The 22849-nt window shown below is 40.9% G+C and overlaps 1 protein-coding gene across 1 annotated transcript in view; it reads right to left on the bottom strand.

Moving 5' to 3' along the window:
* The window catches only part of LOC118673511 (amyloid beta precursor protein binding family B member 1 interacting protein), a 101310-nt gene that overhangs the window by 11408 nt on the left and 67053 nt on the right, over positions 1 to 22849 (bottom strand). The window contains exons 8-11 of the mRNA XM_036344417.1: positions 13295 to 13381; positions 12457 to 12600; positions 8667 to 8777; positions 1225 to 1323 (exon numbers count right to left, since the gene is read on the bottom strand). Coding sequence (XP_036200310.1) covers positions 1225 to 1323; positions 8667 to 8777; positions 12457 to 12600; positions 13295 to 13381 — 441 coding nt within the window. The remainder of the gene's footprint in view (positions 1 to 1224; positions 1324 to 8666; positions 8778 to 12456; positions 12601 to 13294; positions 13382 to 22849) is intronic.

Here is a 22849-nt window from a genome sequence, read left to right as displayed (position 1 = left end):
AGGGGGGGAATACTTCATGAGTACTCTTTTTACTCTTTTCTCAAGTTGTTTTTTTAATACAGTTGATCCTTGAACAATACAGGTTTGAAATGCGTGGGTTCACTTATATACAGATTTTTTCAATAAATGCCATAAATATATTTTTTCTTCCTTATAATTTTCTTAATATTATGTTTCTCTAGCTTTATTATAAGAATACAGTATATAATACATATACCATATAAAATATGTGTTGCCCTGGCCGGGTGGCTCAGTTGGTTGTAGCCTTGCCCCATACACCAAAAGGTGGCAGGTTTGATTCCCGTTCAGGGCACGTACCCAGGTTGCAGGTTCGATCTCTGGTTGGGATGTGTAGTGGAGGCAGCCGATTGATGTTTCTCTCTCTTTCTCTCTCTCAAATCAATAAGCATATCCTCCAGTGAGGATGACAAAAAAGTGTTAATTAGATGTTTATGTTATTGGTAATTCCGGTCAACAGGTGGGCTATTAGTAAAGTTTTTGGGGAGTAAAAATTTATACCCGAGATTTTTAACTGTGTTATTTCATGTGTTAAATAATTTTCCAGACTAGCAGAGACAGTTACTACTTTTACTTAGACATTAGAGGAGAGCTTTAGCTATGGAATTCTGATTACATGTCTTTGTGTAATTCTACACCTTGTGTATGTGATTACACCTCATGTTTCTTAATTCCACACTACACTGCAATGCTCTCCATGAGTAAACAGAGATCTGAAAAGTCTCATGTGAAAGGAAACCTCTGATTCTCAGGCCATAGGAGAGGTCTATGTTTCTATCCCTGTCACCTATTTAAAAAATACAATGGGCAAACAAATAATATCGGTGGCATGGACATATTAAGAATGGATCCCCCTTGACCTTCCCCCGGCCTCCTATACCCCCCAGTGTCTTGTGTCCATTGGTTATGCTTATATGCATGCATACAAGTCCTTCAGTTGATATCTTACCCCCACCCCCCAACCCTCCCCAAAAGTCAAGGGGGAAAAAAAAGGAGACATATGTACTACTCTTTGTAATACTTTAAGCAATAAAACAAAATTAAAAATAAATAAATAAAATAAAATAAAAGCTAGTACTTACAAACTTGGGGAAAAAAAAGAAAAGAATGGATCAACTGTTTTACAAGAACACAAAGACTGGAAGGACAAGCAGGTGGTCAGCAAATTCAAATTCAAGATAAGGTGGAGTCCAAATGCTCACTCACCTTTGCGATCCGTATTCCCGTGACCCACTGGTTTAGAGTTCTGTCATCATCACAGCAGAGATACTTGATGTACTGGGACTCCTTCTGAATTTGGGGATGCTAGAAAATAGTCATATCAAAGACCATTCATAAACTCTTCATTCATTAGTGCTTTTCAAAAAAATTTTAAACTTTTTAAATTGAATTTATTAGGGTGATATTGGTTAATAAAATCATATAGGTTTCAGGCGTATAACTATAATATTTTAAAAAAAAATTAAAAAACTCTAACAATGTATGTGATTTCCTGAGATGGTGGCAATAGTTACTGGGAGTAATTTTAGGATTGGTAAGAGCGATACTTTTAAAATGGGCTAAATTTTGAAGGGATTTAGGAAATCTGGGACATGATTTATCATAAGCACTTCTTACTATATTACCAATTATAATTTTTATTTCTGCTTTTTTTGACCTTTGAAAGCTTTCACTACTATCATTTTTCTAGCCCCACAAGAAATTTTTCCATTTATCAGATTAGGGAATTTACCTAATATGATTCTTATGTCACAGAATTAATAACGTTTTTTGTGATTCCCAGTCAATCCTAAGGTTATTCTGCTACTTAGGAATTATACTTTCTTTTTTAAATATGTTTATATTTATTTCAGAGAGAAAGGGAGAGGGAGAGAGAGATAGAAACACAAGTGATGAGAGAGAATCATTATTTGGCTGCCTCCTACATGCCCCCTACTGGGGATTGAGCTCGCAACCCAGGCATGTGCCCTTGACCAGAATCGAACCTGGGACCCTTCAGTCTGTAGTCTGATGGCCTAGAATTATCCTTTTTTAACTGTGATCTCCTACCCAAATGGGCCATTTTTGGTCTCTGGATGGATGGCCTGGAGATGCAATAATTCTGTCTAATCTCAAGTGGCAATGTCCTTGGGTGTTGCACTAGGAATCATCAGGCCTTCCCAGAGCTCACAGTGAGAACAGTGATATGGGCAGGCACGAAGGGAAAGAGAGACACAGGTCCCTGGTCATATAGATCCCCTGCACCCATCTTTCTGAATCCTCATTGCCTTGTAATTTCTGTTTTATGCCTCTGTCTCTGGTAGCCTGTGTGTTCCATGAGGGTGGGAACCATGTCTGCCATTCAGTGATGAAGACCCCCAGGGCTTCATACATGGCCTGGTACATGCTCAGTATTCCGGGCCAAAGGTGGAAATTATTGTTAAGAGAAATAAACAAGTGCAAGAATTCCTGTTCGCCAGAAGTCTTATGGCCATAAGGCGAGGGGCCAGCAACCAAATCTAGGTTCTGAGATGAGAACCATGTACATTTTCATGGGTCTTTATAATTTTTCATGAAGTTTGTGATACAGAGAGAAATAATTTCCAACCATAACCATTTTGTGTGTGTGCTCAGGCACATGCTACCACCTCTATCTTCCTCCATTTCTCAGAGGAGTTCGTTAATCTTACTAGGATCAGCATAAAATTGCGGGTGGTGCTGAAAGCGAGATGGAATGCTGCCGGAGACCAATTCCAGCATGTCACAATTTCAAGAGTTTCATCAAAAGGTTGATGAAACTTGGGAGACTCAACAGGGTTGAGTCACACATGTAGTCATCTGCATCTGGAAACGGCTAAAAGCATTTCCCCAAACCTGAATAGGATACATTAAATTGATTGTGGCTGCCAGACAGCTAAAAGGCATCTTAATCTACATGTTATTGCCTCCTACTGGCCAAATACCTGAACAGCCGTAGGCTAATTCCCCCATTCTGACAATGGACTCTGTACTAAACCCTGACCCTTTGAAGTGTATATCTCTGCCTTGCCTCAGGAAAAGTTGTGTTAATAAAAAGCATAGGGTCCGGGGGACGAGGAGAACCTGACACCTTAGACTTAAGACCTTAGAACTTAGCTCCTTTAGCTAAGCTCCTCTGACCCCCAAATGCCTTTCAAAATTATATCTCCTCTCCGGACTCTTTATTAGTCCCCAGATTCTTATTTAACATCTACGCACAGCCTTCTCCAGATTCCTGAACCCTTCTTGATGCTGGGACAAGAACCCCGGCAGAATGCGAAGAGAGCTGGAAGCCACCTTCGGTGTGCAGGAAGGGAATGAAGCTGTCCACTTCTCTCAGAGTATTTATTGCACAGATCTCCCCACTTCAGTTTTGCTTTTGGCTTAATCACTGACCTTCAAGGAAGTGGCTATTTTCAAAGTTGATCTTAGCCAAGGTCATTGTGCTTTGAACTTCAGTTTGAATCTGAGAAGCAGCATTTGGAGTAGTCACCTTGCTGATCTATCTAATGACACAGCCAGTAAGAGTCAGTGGTATTGCTGACTGTGCCCAGAACAAATAACAAGACCCACAGAGACTTGGAGAGCTTGGTGAGAGGTTAGTAATTTTTGGTTTAAAAAATGAGAAAACCAAGGCTCAGACAGGTTACTATATATTTTACCCCATGGTCCACTAGAAGCTTGGAATCTCTTGTTCTACCCCCTAGAATTCACGCATTTTTATCAAGCTATTAAGCCAAAATTCCAAACTCTAAAGATGCCTCAGAAAAATTCAGAAATTATAAAAAATTCCTCCTTTTTGCCTTTGAGCCAATTGACAAAAGTCTACCTTTATACTTTTAATAGAGGCCCAGTGCACTCCCTCTCTTTCCCCGGCCACCTGATGCTGTCTAGGGCTTCCCTCCCCAGCACCCCCTACTACACCCCCCCCCCCCCAACAGCTGCCCCCTGGTCAAACTCCGGGTCAAGGGGACAATTTGCCTACTACGCTTTTATTATATAGGATCATTTTTTAAAGAATATTTTTATTGATTTTGGAGGGGGAGAGAGAGAGAGATCAATGACGAGAGAGAATCATTGATTGGCTACCTCCTGCATGCCCCCTATTGCAACCTGGACATGTGCCCTTGACTGGAATTGAACCTGGGACCCTTCAGCCCACAGGCCGAGGCTCTATCTACTGAGCCCAAACTGGCTAGGGCTATACTTTTATCTTTGCATAAACTGTTCCCTTTATTGAGGTCCCTCAGCCCTCAGAATTTGTGTCAGCGTCACTTGAACCAGTTCCACAGGCTTCCTCTCTCCTGAGCTCCACATTAGGCTCCTGAATGTAGCCTGTCCTTTTCCATTCTGGCCGGCAGATGGCAACACACACTTTTCAATGTGTAACACGATTTTATTGGGGTTCAATGATTCCTCATTAATTCTGAGTATTAGATTTCATTTTTGTAAATGTTATCCCATTTGAGTCCCGTTGAGTCCCTTAAAAGTGAAACTGACCAGCAACTCAAATAATATGATCCACCAGCAAAAAGAGGATTTGTTACATTAACTAATCAGGTCACACTGATGGAAGGTAAGCTGAGGACTCATTCCCTGAATGGAACGTGACATTCCACAGATGCCCGAAGTACTCCTTTCAACATAAAACTCACAGCGACAAACCAAAGTCCTCCTCTTTCAGCACCAGAAACACAGTTCCCTAACCTGGAACAAGGTTCTTGTTCTGACTGTCAAATAGGAGGGGAAAACATGGTCACTTCAGCAACTTAATGTTTATAATTGTTCTTAGAAAGCAGGTTTGTGTTTTTTTTCTGAGAAATTGAAAAAGGTGACATTGTTACTTTGGTTTTGCCACATTGAAAGTATTTATTTATTTATTTGGTGCATGCCATGTGAGAGCCAGGCTCCCAGGAGCAGACTATAACTCGCATTGTGCTTGCAATGAAATGCACAAAGCAACGTAAGTAGAGGTATCCACAGAAATAGCACAATAAACAATTTCATCCAAATAGAGTGAAATGTGGCCATTCCCTTAAACATATGGCTTTTGAGCATAAAAGAGAGGCAAGAACTCTTGAACTTGCATTCTATCAGTGGCTTCCTCTATGATGAGACAGATGTACAGACCCTGGTTCATTTTCTCCAACATTAATGGGGGAACCTCACTGATGTCCTTACACCACATGTGTACTATGAACATATGCAGCAGAATTAAGCATCAGATGACCTCGAGGACTCTTGCAATGCTCAGATTTTATGGCTCTAAGATGAGTTACCTGGTAGACACCAGGCTCTTTCCCGGCTCCCTTGTTAACACAGAAATTCTTTTCGCTCCCTGGCCATTATATAGCAAGTCTCTGTGCTGGTTCTCCAGTCATGTTTTGGGACCTTGCTAAGGGGTTTACTGCCTAACTGAGCCTTTTGTTGCAAAATTATTTGCAAAGCGGTTTAAGGAAAAAATGTTGGTTCAGTTCCACTCTTTTGCAATTGGTTTGATTGTCTCTACCATAAAAAGAGAGAAGCTCAGCACGGAGCACAGAGGTCGGGGCAATTGCAGAACATCACTGTTAAAAGGGAACTTACAGATCCTCTAACTTACACATGAGGAAACCAAGTGCCAGAGAGAGTAAGCCATGCGTCCAAGTCCAAAGAGAGTGGCAGAACCCTAACTAGAACTGAGGCCTCACACATTCCACAAATACTTCTGGGTGTTAAGAAATACACCAACTGCTGAGTAAATAAAGATGAGTAGGAGGCTCACACCATAATTACCAGTAGAAGGGGTGCCTGGGGAATAAAAACCTTCTTGGCTGGACTTATCAGTCAGTATGTGTCCACGGAATCATGCAATCTTCTTTTATTTTTTAAAAAGTAGATTTTTACTAATTTCAGAAAGAGGAGAGGGAAAGAGAGAGAGAGACATCAATGATGAGAGAGAATCATTGATTAGCTGCCTCCTGCATGCCCCCTCCCGGGGATTGAGCCCACAACCCAGGCATGTGCCCTTGACCAGAATCGAACTGGGACTCTTCAGTCTGTAGGCCAATGCTCTGTCCTCTGAGCCAAATTGGCTAGGGTGGAATCATGCAATCTCTTAACATACTTCCCCATATGCTGCATTCCTTTTGAAATGTATGTGTGTATTTTTTGAATTCTGTAAATCTGCTTATCCCAGTGAAATATTTGAATATCAACAATTCTTTCGATAGTGGACAGAAAGGGAAATATGTGACCAAAATGTTCATAAACAAATAAGTTCTCTAAATGGTGACAGAGCCTTATACTCAGCAAATTAATAAATATTCCCAATATTTTGGGAAGGAACTGACAAGCATGCAAAAGAGCAAAATGAGCAGGGTGATGGCACATGAAGAAACTGGCTTGAGGCCAGAACAGATCAACGCTGTGAGAAAGAAGGAAATACATGTTCCGCTAGGGTTGCCCCTGACTCTTGTTGGTTCCTAGATCCATGAGGCCTGCGGGCTTCTCCACCTCTGAGCTTTCTTCCCCAACTCTTTCCTGGAGGCACAGGCCTTGAAGATGAGGGTTTTAAAAGTTCTAGTCCAATATCCTGGGTCCCAGCATTCCATCTGCAGCAGTGCCCAGGATAACCTGTGTCCCAGTCTGATAATTCAACTTAGGCTGTGACTCTAGGACCTAGTCCCAAATGTGTGTTGGCACAGGAAGCTGAGTCTGTTCACTGTGTCTAAAGTCTCATCTTGGGGACTTCTAGGCCCGAAATCTTGTCTTTCTCCAGCCGGCCATCCCTGCTCCCGTCCATGGCCCTGGCGCTGGGGCTTGGGCCTTTGCTCCTTCTGACAACTTTCATCCTGTTTGTCCACTCGGGAGGGTATTTCATCACCAGCTAAGTCCTGACTGTTGATGTTTAGACTTAGGACACTGAACTTAAGAAAAATGGATATTCCTGGGCCCCATCCTTAAATATTTTGATTCAATGGGTCCAGGGCCTTGGAATCTGTATTCAGCCAGTTTACTGACCAGCATTTCAGAACTTTTCTCCCTACTTGAGAGATGTGGGCAACACTTCAGAGATGAAGTGCATAGAACCGTCCACATGGAAATGAGGGCCTCCATTCTGGTCATTTCTCAGGGTCTCAGGATTCCAAACCTGGACCACAGGGTCAGATAGGAACACAATGAAGACATGGTTCAAGGGTGCTGGCGGTGGTGTACGGCGGGTAAGAGAAGATATTTTGTTTCCTAGTAAATAGTGTCTGAGTAGCGGCCTCTGGGGCCCCACCTGGCGTCTCATTCTGGTTTCATGTCTATAAATGAGGGAGAATCACAGCTCTCACTTCATAAGGTTGACAAAAGGATTAAATGAGTTCGTATATGTAAAATTCTTAAAACACTCAACCCAGATGCTAAGTGTTTGCCATTATTCTCATTGCCCTTCCTATGCCAGGAACAGAGAAGGAAGTGCAGGAACCTGCAGTAGGCAGGGCATTCTCCTCATCTCTCTCTCTCCCTTCTGACCCCAATAGGCTCCACCTCAGGGCCTTTGCAAGAACTTATTGTTCTTGTTCCTGGAATGGTCTCCTCCAGGTAATTCTTATTCACTCACTTCACTCACATCTTTTGGTTGAAGGTCTCCCTTGGAGAGCTATTCCCTGAACACCTCATCCAAAGAACTCCTGGCCCCAGTCCGGGCACATCTGTCCTCTACCCTGCTTCATAACCACAGCCTTATCATGCCCTGACATCACATTGCATGTTTTTTGTTTATTACCATTTCCCACACACTGAATGTAAACTCCATGAGGACAGGGGTTATCATATGTTCAGTTCACTTCTGTATTCCTAGCACCTGGGACAGTGCCTAGCAGATAGCTAGCATTCAATGAAAATTGAATAAATGAATTTTTTTTTTTTTTAAATTGTGAAGTAGCTCTTGGTATCTTCCCAGTCATCATCCCTTTTTTTTTTAGTATATTTTTATTGATTTCAGAGAGGAAGGGAGAGGAAGAGAGCGAGATAGAAACATCGATGATGAGAGAGAATCATTGATCACTGCCTCCTGCACGCCCCCTACTGGGGATCGGGCCCACAACCGGGACATGTCAAGTTCCTAATTTCTAAAATCTTCTTACAATGGAATAAGGGTCCAATAAGTAATGAACTGAAAAACTTATTCAGTATTATCAATAAAATTGTATATAAAATTTGTTCAAAATGTAGAGCTTTCCTTTTCATAAGCGATGAAGAAGCCCATACAGATTCACTTTAATTTTTTCTTTTTCTAAAAATTGAATTTATTGGGGTGGCACTGGTTAATAAAATATATAGGTTTGAGGTTTTTATTGTATTGTGTGTTCACCACCCCAAGTACAGTCTCCTTCCATCACCATTTACCCCTGTTTCCCTACTTTATCCTCTTCTACCTTCCCCATTCCACTTCCCCTCTGGTAATCACCAAGCTTTCAGACAGATTCGCTGTAAAGTTGTAGACTTGGGAAATGATCTGAGCTGGTAGAAATGTTTCCTCCTTTCCTATATTGATTTAAAATAAAAAGCTTACTATCTTATACTTGCGGTTAACTATATGACATTTGACATTTTTTTTCCTTAAAAGGAAATATTAACTCACATTGCATATAGACATAAAATGAAGACTTCTTACAACATACCTTTAAAACAAAGCAGTAGTCAGTGGGTGCTTTATATTTCATTTTACACTGAATTCCATAGTAAATGTTGACATTTTCGAACTGTATAAAACACGCCAGATCTCGAGATGTCTGAAAGAGAAAGAAAAAAACAAACCTTAACACAGTTGACGGTTAATATTTTTCCAAGGTTGTTCTTGAGGGCACAACTAAGAATGACGTTTTAGTGGAAAAATGTTGAATTTTAGTTTTTATTTATTGAAGCATCTATCATGTTTAGTTTCCTAAATGCCAAGCCTGCATTTTAAGAGGCAAAGGAGTTCACCTAAAACGGCGTGCCACAGTCCCAAGAGTGGAGTGAAAGATTCCACTGCTGTTCTGGCACCTGCACATGGACTCCCAGGGTCAGCGCTGACTAGTTAACCTTGAGGCATCATTATTGACAAGACAAGGTAACCAGCCACTTATATCAGAAATGTCATTTTGGCTTTTGCCATCACTAAGTCAGTGATGGATTTCATGATTGAGCGTTAAAGAAAAAAGTCCCCTTCAGGAGGAACAGTGAGCGGAAAACAGCACACCCTTCACGCACTTCTTCCTGAGGAAAAAAGATTCCTTTCACACTTCCTCTTTATTGCCCATGGTGTTGCTACGGAAACAGATCTCTCCCCCATGTATAACATGCATGGTGAAGGCTGCTACCTCTAATCTACATATTTGGTTACACTTCAGTTACGAATTTGTTCTATTACTCTCCCCCCCCCCCCCATCACATTCTATAATTCTTTACCTAGTTAGTGAATAGAGTGAAGGGCAGAATTGCTACACCTCAGTGCCCAATTATTCCTTTATTTATGGTTGTTGCTTTTTTCTGATATGATATTTTCTTCTAGATTTTCAAAGTTTTAACTTTTTAATTAGAAAAATAAAACATATTCATTATAATTTAAAGAACAAGGCAAATATACCTAATAAAATGAAAATCTTCCTTCATCATTCCTTTTTCTAATTCCACTCTTTTCTCCATAAATACTATTGTTAATAGTTTAGTAGTACTCTTCCACATGTTTTTGGGTAAGCATTTATACACATATGTATGTGGAGATATCATACATACATACATATTCTTACACACACACAATTTCTGAAACACGAGTGAAATTTTACTATAAATACCATTTTATACCAATTTACCTTCCAACCTCTGTGCAAGAGAGTGCCATTTTTCTTACCCACTCCTGCTGAAATTTGGATAGTATCAATATTGTTAATATTATCAATCTTATGGGAGGAAATATTTCACTAATTTACATTTCCCTGCTTTTAGTAAGATAGATCAACTTTTAACTTATTCAGTGGCTACTGATATTCCTTTTCCTGTCAATTCTGACTAAATAACCTTTGCCTTTTTTTTATGAGTATATTTATCTTGTTCTTACTGATTTGCTGAACTCTTTGTATTTTATTGGTCTTCATACTTGATTATACATCCTGCAGTTGTACTCTCGGACTCTATAGCAAGTCTTTAATTTCTTGTTTGGATCTTTGGCCATGAGGAATTAAGAACAACTTTGTACATCAAACCTGTCAATTTTCTCCTTATAATCTTGGGTTTTTAGTCTTGCTTAAGAAGGCTACTCCATGCCTAAATTATGAAAATATTAATGTATATTTCTTCTAAGATTTTATATTCCTTTTTCCTAAATGTGTTTAATTAATCTAGAATTTGATTTAGAACATGGTATAAGGCCTAAATTTATTTTTCTAAGTGGATGTACATTTTTTTCAATGCTACTTATTGAATAGCACATTTCCCTCCTTTGCTGTAAAATGCTTACTTTAATTTCCTTTCCATTAGATGGCTCTCTGTTTATCTGCTTGTCTCTACCTGTCCTACTTTTGTCTAATGTTTTTTTGAGGAGGAATTCTACCTTAATGTTCTTCACAATTTTTGTGGTGTCATCTTTCTGATTAATTTTAGAAACAGTCTGTGAAATTCAAGTAAAATGAATTCAACTGAAATTTTTCTTGGGATTGAATATATAGAAAATTTGGGGGGAAGAATTAATCTTTCCATCTAGTAACATGTTACATTTCTATTCATTCAGTTATTTCACTTCCTTTATTAAATTTTATATTTTATGCCACATAAGCTTTCAACATTTCTTGTTGATTGTTAGGTATTTTGTATTTTTTATTTCTGCTATGCATGAAACCTTTTGCTTTATATTTTAATTTGCATATTGTTTGTGTAAAGAAAAACAATTTCTTATTTGGTAAGTTTATTTGATCCTAATAGTGTTTCCATTGAGTGTCTTATATAGTTAGATAGACAATTGTGTCAACTGTGAATAAAGATAATTTTTGCCTCTTCTTTTCCAATAATTACATTTTTATTCTTTTTCTTGACTTACTGGCTAATTCCTCCACTCCACTGTTAGTAGCAGCTGTGAGAGAAAGTATGTTGTCCTATTGTAACATCACTAGGGGTGTTGTTTGTAGTAGGTTTATCTATGTCTCATTTATATGTAAATGCCAAAGACATAGCATTTCTAAAATAAAACAAATCATGAGTGGGTCAACTGTGACGTCCCCAGAGTATGACTGGACTGAAGATGGCACAGCTGGGACTGTATCAGTAGGAACTAATAGTAGCTGCCTTGGACCAAGCATTACCCATAATGCCTCCCCTGCATTCCAATAGAGATAACATTGTCTTATAGATTCTGGGCGCAGACCTGCATATTCACCACGACTTCACCTGCATGGGGTTGTGGGTCAAGCCTATCAGAAGAGGCCTGCAATTTGTGAATATTCCATTTGGTGGTGTCCTGGATTGGGCAGTGCAGGCAAAATGTTCTGGCTCACCCCAGATATAGGTGAGAGAGATTCTAAAGTTTTCAAAGACAAACAAAAGGTGGAAAAGCCCTGAGACTCTAAGAAGGGTCTTTGAAAAAGATAATCGTCAAAATGAGAGTCAAAATGATATTTCAAAGAACTTACTCTATGCTTGTAGATTTGAGGCACTAACTCTGAATTACCAAGTAAAAATTAAATGACGTCTGAGGAACTTTGCTAAATTAGGAAAATGCATATAGTACACCTCAGAAGACAACTCCATGTTCAGAGGTTAAGGGCTAAAATCTAAATGAAGATCTATCAAGACTTCTAATACCTCTATGATCCCAGATAAAAGAAATTTTACTGACTATAGAACAAAATAGTCAATACAGGGGGGAAAATTCTCAGGAATAAGTATACAAAGTAACAAATTAATCTCTAGAAAAATGCTTTGGGCATAATTTTTTTGTTGTGGTTGTTAATCCTCACCCAAGGATTTTTTATTTTATTTTATTTTTATTTTTTAGAGAGTGGAAGGGAGAGGGAGAGACAGAGAGAGAGAGAGAAACATAGATGTGAGAGAGACACATTGATTAGTTGCCTTCTGCACCCGCCCTGACTGGGGCCAAGGATCAGGCCTGCAACCAAGGTATGTACCTTGATAAGAGTCGAACCCAGAACTCTTCAGTCTGTGGGCCGACTCTCTATCCACTGAATCAAACTGGCTAGGTCTTGGTCATAATTTTTGAAACCTGACTTTAAACAGATAAAATTCTTCACTTTCAAGAGAGAGCTATGGGAAATATTACAAGAAGATTTCTATAAATCTATCCCAATAGGGTAAATATTAGTATAAATATTGTAATAACATCACTCTCACAACAAAGTAAGTGTATTTAAATTGCCACCTGAAGATTTCTTTAGTTTCACTTCCATGACACTTTTTTTACTAGATTTTTCCCTTTCTAACCTTAGTCTTCCCTTTGGGTACGTAATAAATTCCAGAAGCTCGTAAAAGGAAATAGCGCCTTTTCCAGGATTTCTTTCCATCTTCTTTCAAATAAAGAGCTCCTTCAAGTTCTGGCACAATGACAGATGTTCCACAGAAGCTTTCCTGAAATTGAGATTCCAATTATATAAACACATGAAAGGTAAAATACATTTTGTTCACATTTAAACAAACTGTGGCAAACTAGCCTTTAAGCTAATAGTTATTTTTGTCTACAGCTCTGATTGAAGGTATTTATACATATAAAAGCCTAAGCAACCATTATGACCAAATGACGGGAATGACTGGTTGACCAGTAGCTATGACGCTCACTGACCACCAGGGGGCAGACACTCAATGCAAGAGCTTCCCCCTGGTGGTCAATGTACTCCCACAGCCAACCTCCCGCCACTGGCTAACCTCCCACCACTGGCCAACCTCCCGCAGTCCTTCCCCTGTCCCTCCCCCTGGCCTGGCAGGCCCCGACAGGAACTGTGTGAGATGGCCCGATTGGCCCTGATCGCTGGCCAGGCCTAGGGACCCCCACCCGAGCATGGATTCATGCACCGGGCCTCTAGTATATTTATATTGCATGCTGTTTGCCTAAAGAGAGTGAGAACTCCATGGTGCTTAAGAGTCCTGGCTGCTGAATTAGACTTGAAGGCTTCTTGACCACTTAGCACTGTGACAGTGGGAAAGTAACTAAACCTCAGTTTCTTTCCTTGAAAGAATGGAGCAATAATAGCCCCAACCTCATAAGGAAGTTTGTGAGTACAGGTAACGTCCTCCTCTTTTCTTCTATTTTGCAAAATTAACTTACCTCCAGTAAGCATTCCTTGTTCTTAGCATTCATCTTCTCATTTGTTTCTTTGCTTTCTTTTTTTCCTTTGTTATCCAAGTAAAAATTCTAAATAAAATATTAAAAGATCAGATCAGTTAGTCTTCGTCACCGTGCCAGCCACTGAGGAACTCGCGGTCTTGCTGGAGAGAGATGCACCGTAGGAAATAAACTGGGAACCACAGTGCATGCTCTCTGTCAACCACAAGCTCACCGAGGGTCTCCTGCGTGCTGACTGCCGCATGACTGGGCAGACGCACACCTCCTCTCTCTCCCGTAGCGCACCATCAATGAGGAAACAAACATAAGATTGAAAACACTGGCAGAGGACACGACATCATTTGGTTGTTAAATTCTGTGGCCTAGATTTAGAACACGTGGAAAAGCTGGAAGCTGGGAGGCCTGGGGCTGGACTGAATGAAGGTGGAGCGCATGTTCCACGTCCAGGAGGGAGCCGCTCGGCTGGTGGACGCCATGTACGATTCCAAGGCCCCGTGGGCTAGAGGCCCTGGCTTGTCAGGAGAAGCCTGGAGTCTGGATTTTTGTAACTGTTGGCAACTAATTTTAATTTTAAAAACGGTTGGTCAATCACAACACAGAGGGTGCTGCTCGGCAACTCCTCAGGACAGAGAGAAGTAGAGAGGGCCTTTCTTGAAAGAGAGTCAGCCTAACCAAGGCAGGGAAGACCATGGCACTCACAAATGGGCGCATGTTCTCTAAGCAGAGTCTGTATAAATCTAGGTATCGTAACTTGTTAATACTGAATATCGATACGGTGCTTGAAACTAAATGTTAAATCCTTAGGTTTCAAAAAAAAAAAATCATGATCATACAAGGGCTACATTTTACATCCCCAGTGCAGCTGAAGTGTCAATGTACAAAGTGATTAGTATGAGCAACCGCTGCCATAGTTGAGGACTTTTATGTGAAAATGTAGAGCAGCGGTCCCCAACCTTTTTTTGGCCATGCCCCACCTAAGCATCTCTAAATCCTGATGCCCCTCCCCCGGGGCATATAATTATTATTCCCAAAGTGCACTCCTATTTACGTGGAGGAAGCCTAAGAGGCCATTAACTTGGTCTAAACAAGCTTCCAAAGAACATGGCATCCATGAAAAAGAAAAATAAAAGAATGAAAGGACAGCTGAAGTACTGAGGAAGAAATCACTAAGAAATTGTTAAAAAATAATAATAGCAAGTGATATGAAAAAATAGCAAATAAAGTTTCAAAACATATAATAGAGAACTGAAATGCATAAATGTCACAATATATATTTATATACTGTATATGAGGACCCTAAAACCATAAGAAATACAAAAAAATTCACTGTTAATAACTCATTCTCGAATTGCCCCCCTTAATAATCAAATTGCCCCTCTGTGGGGCATATGCCCCACACTGGGAACAACGGATATAGAGTTTTACAAAATAATGCATGCAAAAATGTATTAAAACTAGAACATATACCTCTGGAGCACAGTGAATGAATTAAGGGCCCCCCTGAACGTAGACACAGAAGTTTATTTGTACTAGAGGAGTGTTTCTGCATGTGTGATCCCCAGACCACCTTGCTGCTCAATAAAATTTATGTTTCCGGCCTCCCAACATACTAAACAGACATTTCTGGTGCAGGGCCTGGGAATCTGAATTCTGACATTCTTCCTGGATAAATTTTATTCCTATTGAAGTTTGAGTACAGAGTATACTGGACACAGAGTTAGGAAGCAAACTGCTGGGCAAATAAAATTTGCAAAATTAGGATATCTCCCAAAAGTAGCAGGCATAAAAACGGTGACTTAAACAGAGGGGAAAAGTCAAGTATAATTCCTTTGATAATTTTTTTTATTGAATTATCTTGTAATATGTTTTCAAGGCTTTTAACTTCTACTTGTTATTTGGATGGATAGTAGATTGTGAATTAATGTGATTTCATATAGAGTTCAGAAACTATCTTAATTTTACATGTTTGGCTTGAAGAGTATGACTAGGTATAATCGATAACAAATACTACCTGCCAGGACTCTACACTAAGGCGTTCTGGGTATGCTTTTCATTTCAGCCATTCAAGAACAACCCTGTAACACAGGTGCCATTGCTATGATAAAGATCGGGAAGCAGAAGGATTACGTGATTTGCCCAAGGCCAGGCAGTGCCAGAGCTTTGAGTTTTTCCCAAGTTTTCTCAGCTCTAAATCCCACAGGAGAGAAGCCAGCGCAGCAGTGTGGATGTACTCAATGCCACGGACTGTAACTTAAAATGGTTAAAATGGTAACTTCTACATTATGTACCGGCATATTTTACCACAATAAAAGCGAGATGACCCAGTCATGAGAGTGAACGCTGAGAGGGCCGCTAGCAAGCACGCCTTCCTTGAGGGCCCTGGAAACGTACAAGTTGAAAGAATGAAACGAGAACACTCCATGGCATGTGCTTTTCATCCTCACCTGGGAACAGGAGAGAGTGTGTCACCCTCTGCAGGGACAGGTAAGGGTCTTTCTACACTGTGAAGGGCCCCACTCACTAGGGTCCGGATCTGAGCCATGTCTTTCTCTGAGACTTTTTTTCTCTGAGATCCCTCTCTTTTTCAACTTCTGAATACCTTTCCCCCCCTTTCCCAGTGACGGTGCTACACTGTGCTTTTGTTCTGATGAGAATGCAAAACCACGAAGTAAATCCGAGCTGGAGAACAGGAGGGCGGTCCTTAGAAGGGACGGGCTGCCCTTGGCCAGGACTTCCACCTGTCACCTGGTCAGCCGGCTCACTGCGAGCTGCTCTGTAGCAGCAGCAGAACGCAGGAGTTAATTTATTATCTGATGCAAAAGAAACTGGACAATCAGGTGAATTCAGTCACAGCTTGATCCCTTCCGCATAGATTCTGAAAATGCAAGACGTGGGACAGCTGGATAGGAAAGAAACAGCAAATACGTTACTTGCTTAAATAGAACCCTTCTTGGAATAAAGAGTAAATCAAGCAAACAGTTATTGTCCAAAAATAAATATTTGTGAGTAGCCTTTACATGTAAAATATCTGTTTTTAAGAAGCTTTCTATCACATTGAGAAAATAAACAGAAATAGATGATAGATTGATGGACAGTTGACTATGAACAGGGATTGGCAAAAGTAGGCTTACAGAGTGAGTATACAAAAACAGTTTTTCTTGTATTATTATTAATTTGTTAATTATTGTATGATTTATTATTATTAAGCTACTTTTGCCCACCCCTGTATGTATCTGTAGGTGGGGGAGCTATAGAAGATACTTCATAAATTCAAAATGAGTGAAATTCTATAGGTTTTCAGAGAGGAAGACATCACTGTGGGCCAAGATGATCAAGGAAGACTTTACAGAGAAGGTCAAAGTCTGACTAGATCTTGGAAGATGTTCAATATTCAGATAGGAAAAAAGGAGTAAGGAGAGCATTTGAGGCAGGAAGAAAAGCACGTACAAAGGCCCAGATGTGGTTAAATATTGGGTCTCTGTGGACCACCAGTGAACACGGTTCTGGCCGGAGCTGGGGATTAATACAGCACATCCGAGGAAGGCCTGACCACCACTCCCAACTCTCCTCTACTGCCCTGTGCCAGGATACCCCTGCTGCCCGTGGTCAGGTGACTGTGCAGTGCCTGCCTAGAATGGGCAGTGCTCATTCCCTGGTCCCGCTGATGCTGGGTTTGGCTCCCTGACTTGTTTGGCCAACAGCATGCAGGTGGAAGAGTCCATGCACAACTGTGAGCAGAGGACTTGCGAGGTGGTGGCATGTTTCCACTCTCTCCTGCCCTTTCGCCACTCACCATGAGAAGGCTGTGTCACAATTAGCTGCTGGGCTGAGGACAGTAAGAGGCATGCGGAACTACCTGAATCTGACTCACCATCCGGAGCCAAGAACAGCTGGCCTGCAGGCACGGAGAGGGGAAATGTCTATAGCTGCAAGCCACTGGGATCCCGAGGCTGTTTTCATGCATCCAAACCCTGACTAATACACACACCCACTCCGGCTGGTGAGAGGATCTATGTACTGAAGCCAAGGGCTGACTCTGCTTTAAAACAGTAGCCTGGGGACCATACATGTGATTACTGGATTACTGTATGACCGCTGCCGCTGGGCCTGGCCCTGGGTGGTCACGATGAAGCTTGGTGGGAGAGGGAGGTTGGAAAGGTGTGGAGGGAAGATGCCCTGAGGCGCCTTTCTCTCCCCGTGGCTGGCGCCCTGCTACACCTGAGGGGAAGGAGGAAGTTGTATCTCTCTGTTCCTCCTTTGAGCAGCCAACGGTAAAACGCAACCACCACCAAATTTCAGTCAAGGAACAGAACAAACGAAGGAATGGAAATTGCCTAATGTATCGATAGTGATTATTGTCAGAGTGTGGGATCATGGATGATTTAAAGTTCCTCTCTCATTTTTCAACTTTTTAAAAACAATAAGTTGATATTATACTTGAAGTCAGGAAAATAAAAGATGTTATTAAGAGAAATAAAAGCCAATACCGTCTCTGAAACACAGATTTTCTGGAGACTAGTGATGAATGGCCAATGTGAACACGGGAGTGCTGCTCCCTCGCCAGACACAGTCCTCAGTCCGTAGGACCCTCTGTTTCAGGCACCGACACTGGTCTTTGCATAGCAGGGCTACATGCCAGCACAGCCAGGGAAACAAAACCCTCTAGGGTGTGGCTGACTTCCATGTGAACATCTGGCCCTTTCCCAGGAGGAGCAGACCCCCTGCGAGGAATCAACTGGGAAGGACTTTCCTAATGACAACCAGACTGGAAAACGAAGCTGCTTCTTGAATAAAGCTGTTTTTATTAGGACAGGAAGGTTCTACTGCCCCAAAACTCTTTACCCAAAAGAGGCAGTACCACCCAGGTAAGAGGGGCCCCTGTCTTGACACCTCGCTGTAAAGGGCCCCTGTTCTGACCCTCAGCCAGCCACTCCCCTGCTCACTGTGAACCTACAGCAGCTCTAAAATATAAAACTTATTTAAAAGAAAAAAAAAAACCTTAAATGGATGCTAGTGAGAATTAAATTGCCATGGAACTGTAGAGAATTTTTGTTGGATAGCTTTTGAAAATGTCAACATTTATAATATGCTGCACACTGCATTATTTGCATTTATTTAAACTGAGAAAAACTGTGTATGTCAACATACAAATGCGTGAGGTATACATAGCTTTTCAAACTTCTTCAAGGGAGTATCAAGCACAGAAGTTTGGTGTCCGTTCATAGAGGCATCTTTGTGAGCAGAGTTCTCTATGTGGGAAGAGATGAGTGAGCAGAATTGGGGGGTCTGCCGAGAGGAAGGACAGAGCTTGTGGAGGGACAGAGTGAGAGAGGGAAACAGGCAGAGGGAGGGCTGGGGTCAAGATGCTGCTGCCGTGGTCCCCGCTCCAGCCCCTGAAAGTCCTGGTCATGCTTCCTTTCATTCGTCTGTATCATTTCAACAATGACTTTTGAAAAAATTCTAATTAGGGCAGTTTCTGTCCTCATGACCAAGCGAACCCCAATGACACCTTGCGGCAGTGACTGCACACTCAGACTTCAGCGATGGCTCTGAGGAACCACTGACCACCTTGGATCCTCGCCAGGACCCAATCGTTAGGCTCATGCGTGGTTCCTGCACCTTAGGGGTGAAGCTAAAACAGTGAGTGTCCCAAAGAGCTGGTAAGTCTCTCTTTAATGGAATAGGGCACAACAGAAACCAGTATGGGAATTCATTGCTCTGTGTTTCCTCATTTTTAATGGGGTGATGTGTTATAAAATCCTGGTGGAATTCCTTTTAAAAAAACATTTTTTTATTGATTTCAGAGAGGAAGGGAGAGGGAAAGAGAGAAAAATCAATGATGAGAGAGAATCATCTACTGCCTGCCTCCTCCATGCCCCCTACTGGGGCCTGAGCCCACAATCCAGGCATGTGCCCTGACCGGAATCACCTCAGTGAATGGCGCCAGAATCTATCTAATTCCTGAGCCTGAAACCGGAGTGTCATTGTCATTTCTGCCTCTTCCTTCTATGCTTCCCTATTATTCACCATATTTTGCAAATTCTTCCTCCTACCAAACATCTCCCAGTGCCCTCCATTCTATTATCATCTCTTGCTGGGCTTCTGTAACCATCTCTCCATAACAAAGCAGCTTTTGCTTTGCTTCCTCCAAGCCCATTCTCCATAGTGCAGAAACACCAAATTAGTTAAAAAATTTCCCTGCTGTGTATTTGTCTTTAAGACTTTGGCCCACTTTTCAAGTTTTTTCTTTCTCGTTTAATCTCTATTTCATTCTTAGCCAGTTTAGCTTGTTTGACATCTATTCCTAAAGTTTTGGGTTTCTGGTAGGGTACATGAGAGGGATGTTAGTGTAAACCAACAGCCTGATGCCACTGGCCTTTGTACTGCTGCCAAACAGGAAGGCGCTGAGTCCTGGCCAGGTGTTAGGCCTCCACCAGCTTCGACAGGCATTGAGGTGGCAGAAAAAACAATGAACAGTACCTCTGCCTACTCTCAGTGGCTTCAGAATCTTCCATCTTATAACCTCCTGCAGATAGCAATTCACTCATCATCTCTATTTCATAAATCATGTTTCTGTAAGAACGAAGTCCTAACCCTAAAGAGAAAAAGTGCCCACTGCCCAGAGGCATAGAGAGTAGGGATAAGGGCAAACCATGGACTTTGCCTGCTGACAGATATCGACTGTAGATCAATCTTGACCTGATCTAGGATGAGTGAAGAAGAACCAACATCATGCTTATGACAAAATACTGTAGGACCTCAGGAGAAATACCAATCTGAAAGACTTTACCAACAACATATCTATACAATCAGTGAACTTTAGGATTCAGAAGAAAGTTGTAGGAAATTATTATCTCCAGGAGAAGGTGGTAAGATAGATAGAAAAGTATTTCCGGGGGAGGGGTCTCATGCAAACTCAACCTGGAAAATGGTCCAAATACTATCCATGAAGAGTACTGATCAGAAGATAGATTATTCAACCAAACATTGAGAAAATAGAAATAGTTAAAATCAGTCCCTTAAAAAATGCATCCATTTCAATTTTGGCCTTTATATTTGATTGTAAATTAGGAGAACTATTTACTTATAATACGAACATATTATTATCCCAAAAAATTCACTAGAAAGATTTCTGCTCACCCCTATGACACAGTAGCTTGACACAGTGATCAAAGCTCCACAAAAATAAGTAGAAAATCCCTAGCCAGTTTGGCTCAGTGGATAGAGTGTCGGCCTGTGAACCAAAGGGTCTTGGGTTTGATTCCAGTTAAGGGCACATACCTTGGTTGTGGGCTCCTCCCCAGCCCGGGCCCTAATCAAGGCGCATGCATGAGGCAACCAATCGATGTGTTTCTCTCACATCGATGTTTCTGTCTTTCCCTCTCTCTCCTACTCTCCTAGAAATCAATGGAAAAATATCCTCGGGTGAGGATTAAATGGGTATTCAAATGGAAATAAACACTTGAAAACATACTCAAATCAGTGGCAATAGGAAAATTCAACTTAAAACCACAGGAGAGAACACTACACACCCACAAAGAACAGCTAAAAAAAAAAAAAAAAAAAAAAAAAAGCAACCCCCCCCCCCCCCGCCCAAAACAAACAAACAAAACCCAAAAAACCTGGTAACACCAACGGCTGGCAAGCATCTGGAAGTACAAGAATTCTCATACAATGCTAACGAGAGGGCAAATCATACAGTCACTCTGGAATACAGCTTGGTACTATTTACTAAAGCCAAATATATGCATAAGCTATGATTCAGCAATTGCACTCATAGGTCTGTATGCAAGAGAAAAGTCTACATGTGTTCAACGAAGACATGTATGTGCAAGAATGTTCCCAACAGTGTTACATGTTAAAGCCCCAAACTAGAAACAAATCAAATATCCATCAATAATATAATGAATAAACATATTTTGGTAAAATCACACAATGGAATACTAAACTGCAGGGAAAAAGAGTAAGTTATTCTATATGCAACAGTACAAATGAAAGCTGGATTTAAAAAGCTAACCACAGAAGAGACTATGATGTCATTACATTTTACATAAAGTTCAGAAAGAGGAAAGGCAATACTAGGAGAGATCAGAATGGTGAATGCCTTTGTAATGGGGCTAAGAGCTGGGGAAGGGCAGAGGGAGGCACTGTTAATGCTCTACATCTGATGTGAGTAGTAACTGAGTGGGTATGTTTAGTTTCTAAAAATTCCTAGAACGTAGTTATGTCTTGTGCACTAATTCATTAGACACTGTGACAAAATGCAGACATCCACTAATACCCATTCTCCTCTTCCTCTTCTTACTTAACAATAGTATAGCCATGTTACACAACTGCTGGGCACAATTCTTTTTTTTTAAAAAAATTATCTTTATTGTTGGAAGCATTACAGATGTCTCCTTTTTTCTTCCATTAAACCCTTCACCTCACTCCCATCCCTTCCCCAGGCCTTCACTGCACATTGTCTGTGTCCATGGGTTTTGCATATATGCATATAAGTTCTTTTCTATGTACAATATCATGTTATCTGAGAATAATGAAAATTTTACTTCTGCTTCTCCAATTTGGATGCCTTTTATTTCTTCTTGTCTGATCGCTATGGCTAGTACTTCCAGTACTATGTCGAACAGGAGTGGTGAAAGTGGGCATCCTTGCCTTGTTCCTGTTCTTAGAGGAAAGGGTTTTAGTTTTTTTCCCGTTGAGTATGATGTTGGCTGTGGGCTTGTCATATAAGGCTTCTATTATGTTGAGGTAAGATCCTTCTTCCCACCTTGTGAGAGTTTTTATCAAGAAAGGGTGTTGGGTTTTTGTCAAATGCTTTTTCTGCATCAATGGATATGATTATACGGTTTTTATCTTTCAGTTTGTTTATGTGCTGTATCACATTTATTTTTTTGCGGATATTGTACCATCCTTGCATCCCCAGAATAAATCCCACTTAGTCATGGTATATTATCTTTCTAATGTAATGCTGGATTCGATTTGCTAGAATTTTGTTGAGAATTTTGGTGTCTATGTTTATGAGGGATATTGGCCTTCAATTCTCTTTCTTTGTATTGTCTTTATCTGGTTTTGGGATTAGGGTAATGCTGGCTTCAGAGAATGAACTTGGAAGTGTGCCTTCCTCTTGAATTTTTTGGAATAGTCTGAGGAAGATAGGTTTTATTTCTTATTTGAATGTTTGATAAAACTCCCCTGTGAAGCCACCTGGTCCTGGGTTTTGGTTTGTTGGAAGTTTTTGATTACTGCTTCAATTTCCTCCATAGTTATTGGCCTATTCAAATGTTTTTATTCCTCCTGGTTGAGTTTTGGAAAGTTGTATTTTTCTAGGAATATGTACATTTCTTCTAGGTTGACCAGTTTGTTTGAGTTGCTCATAGTATTTTTTTATGATTCTCCATATTTCTGTGGGGTCTGTTGTTTTTACACCTCTTTTGTTTCTGATTTTGTTTATTTGGGTCCTCTCTCTTTGCTTCTTGGTGAACCTGGCTAGAGGTTCATCAATCTTGTTTATCCTTTCAAAGAATCAGCTCTTGG

Source organism: Myotis myotis, unplaced genomic scaffold (assembly GCF_014108235.1).
Source record: "Myotis myotis isolate mMyoMyo1 unplaced genomic scaffold, mMyoMyo1.p scaffold_m19_p_1, whole genome shotgun sequence".
NCBI lineage: Eukaryota > Metazoa > Chordata > Mammalia > Chiroptera > Vespertilionidae > Myotis > Myotis myotis.
Note: the sequence above shows the minus strand (reverse complement) of the source record. Positions and strands in the feature narration are given on the sequence as shown.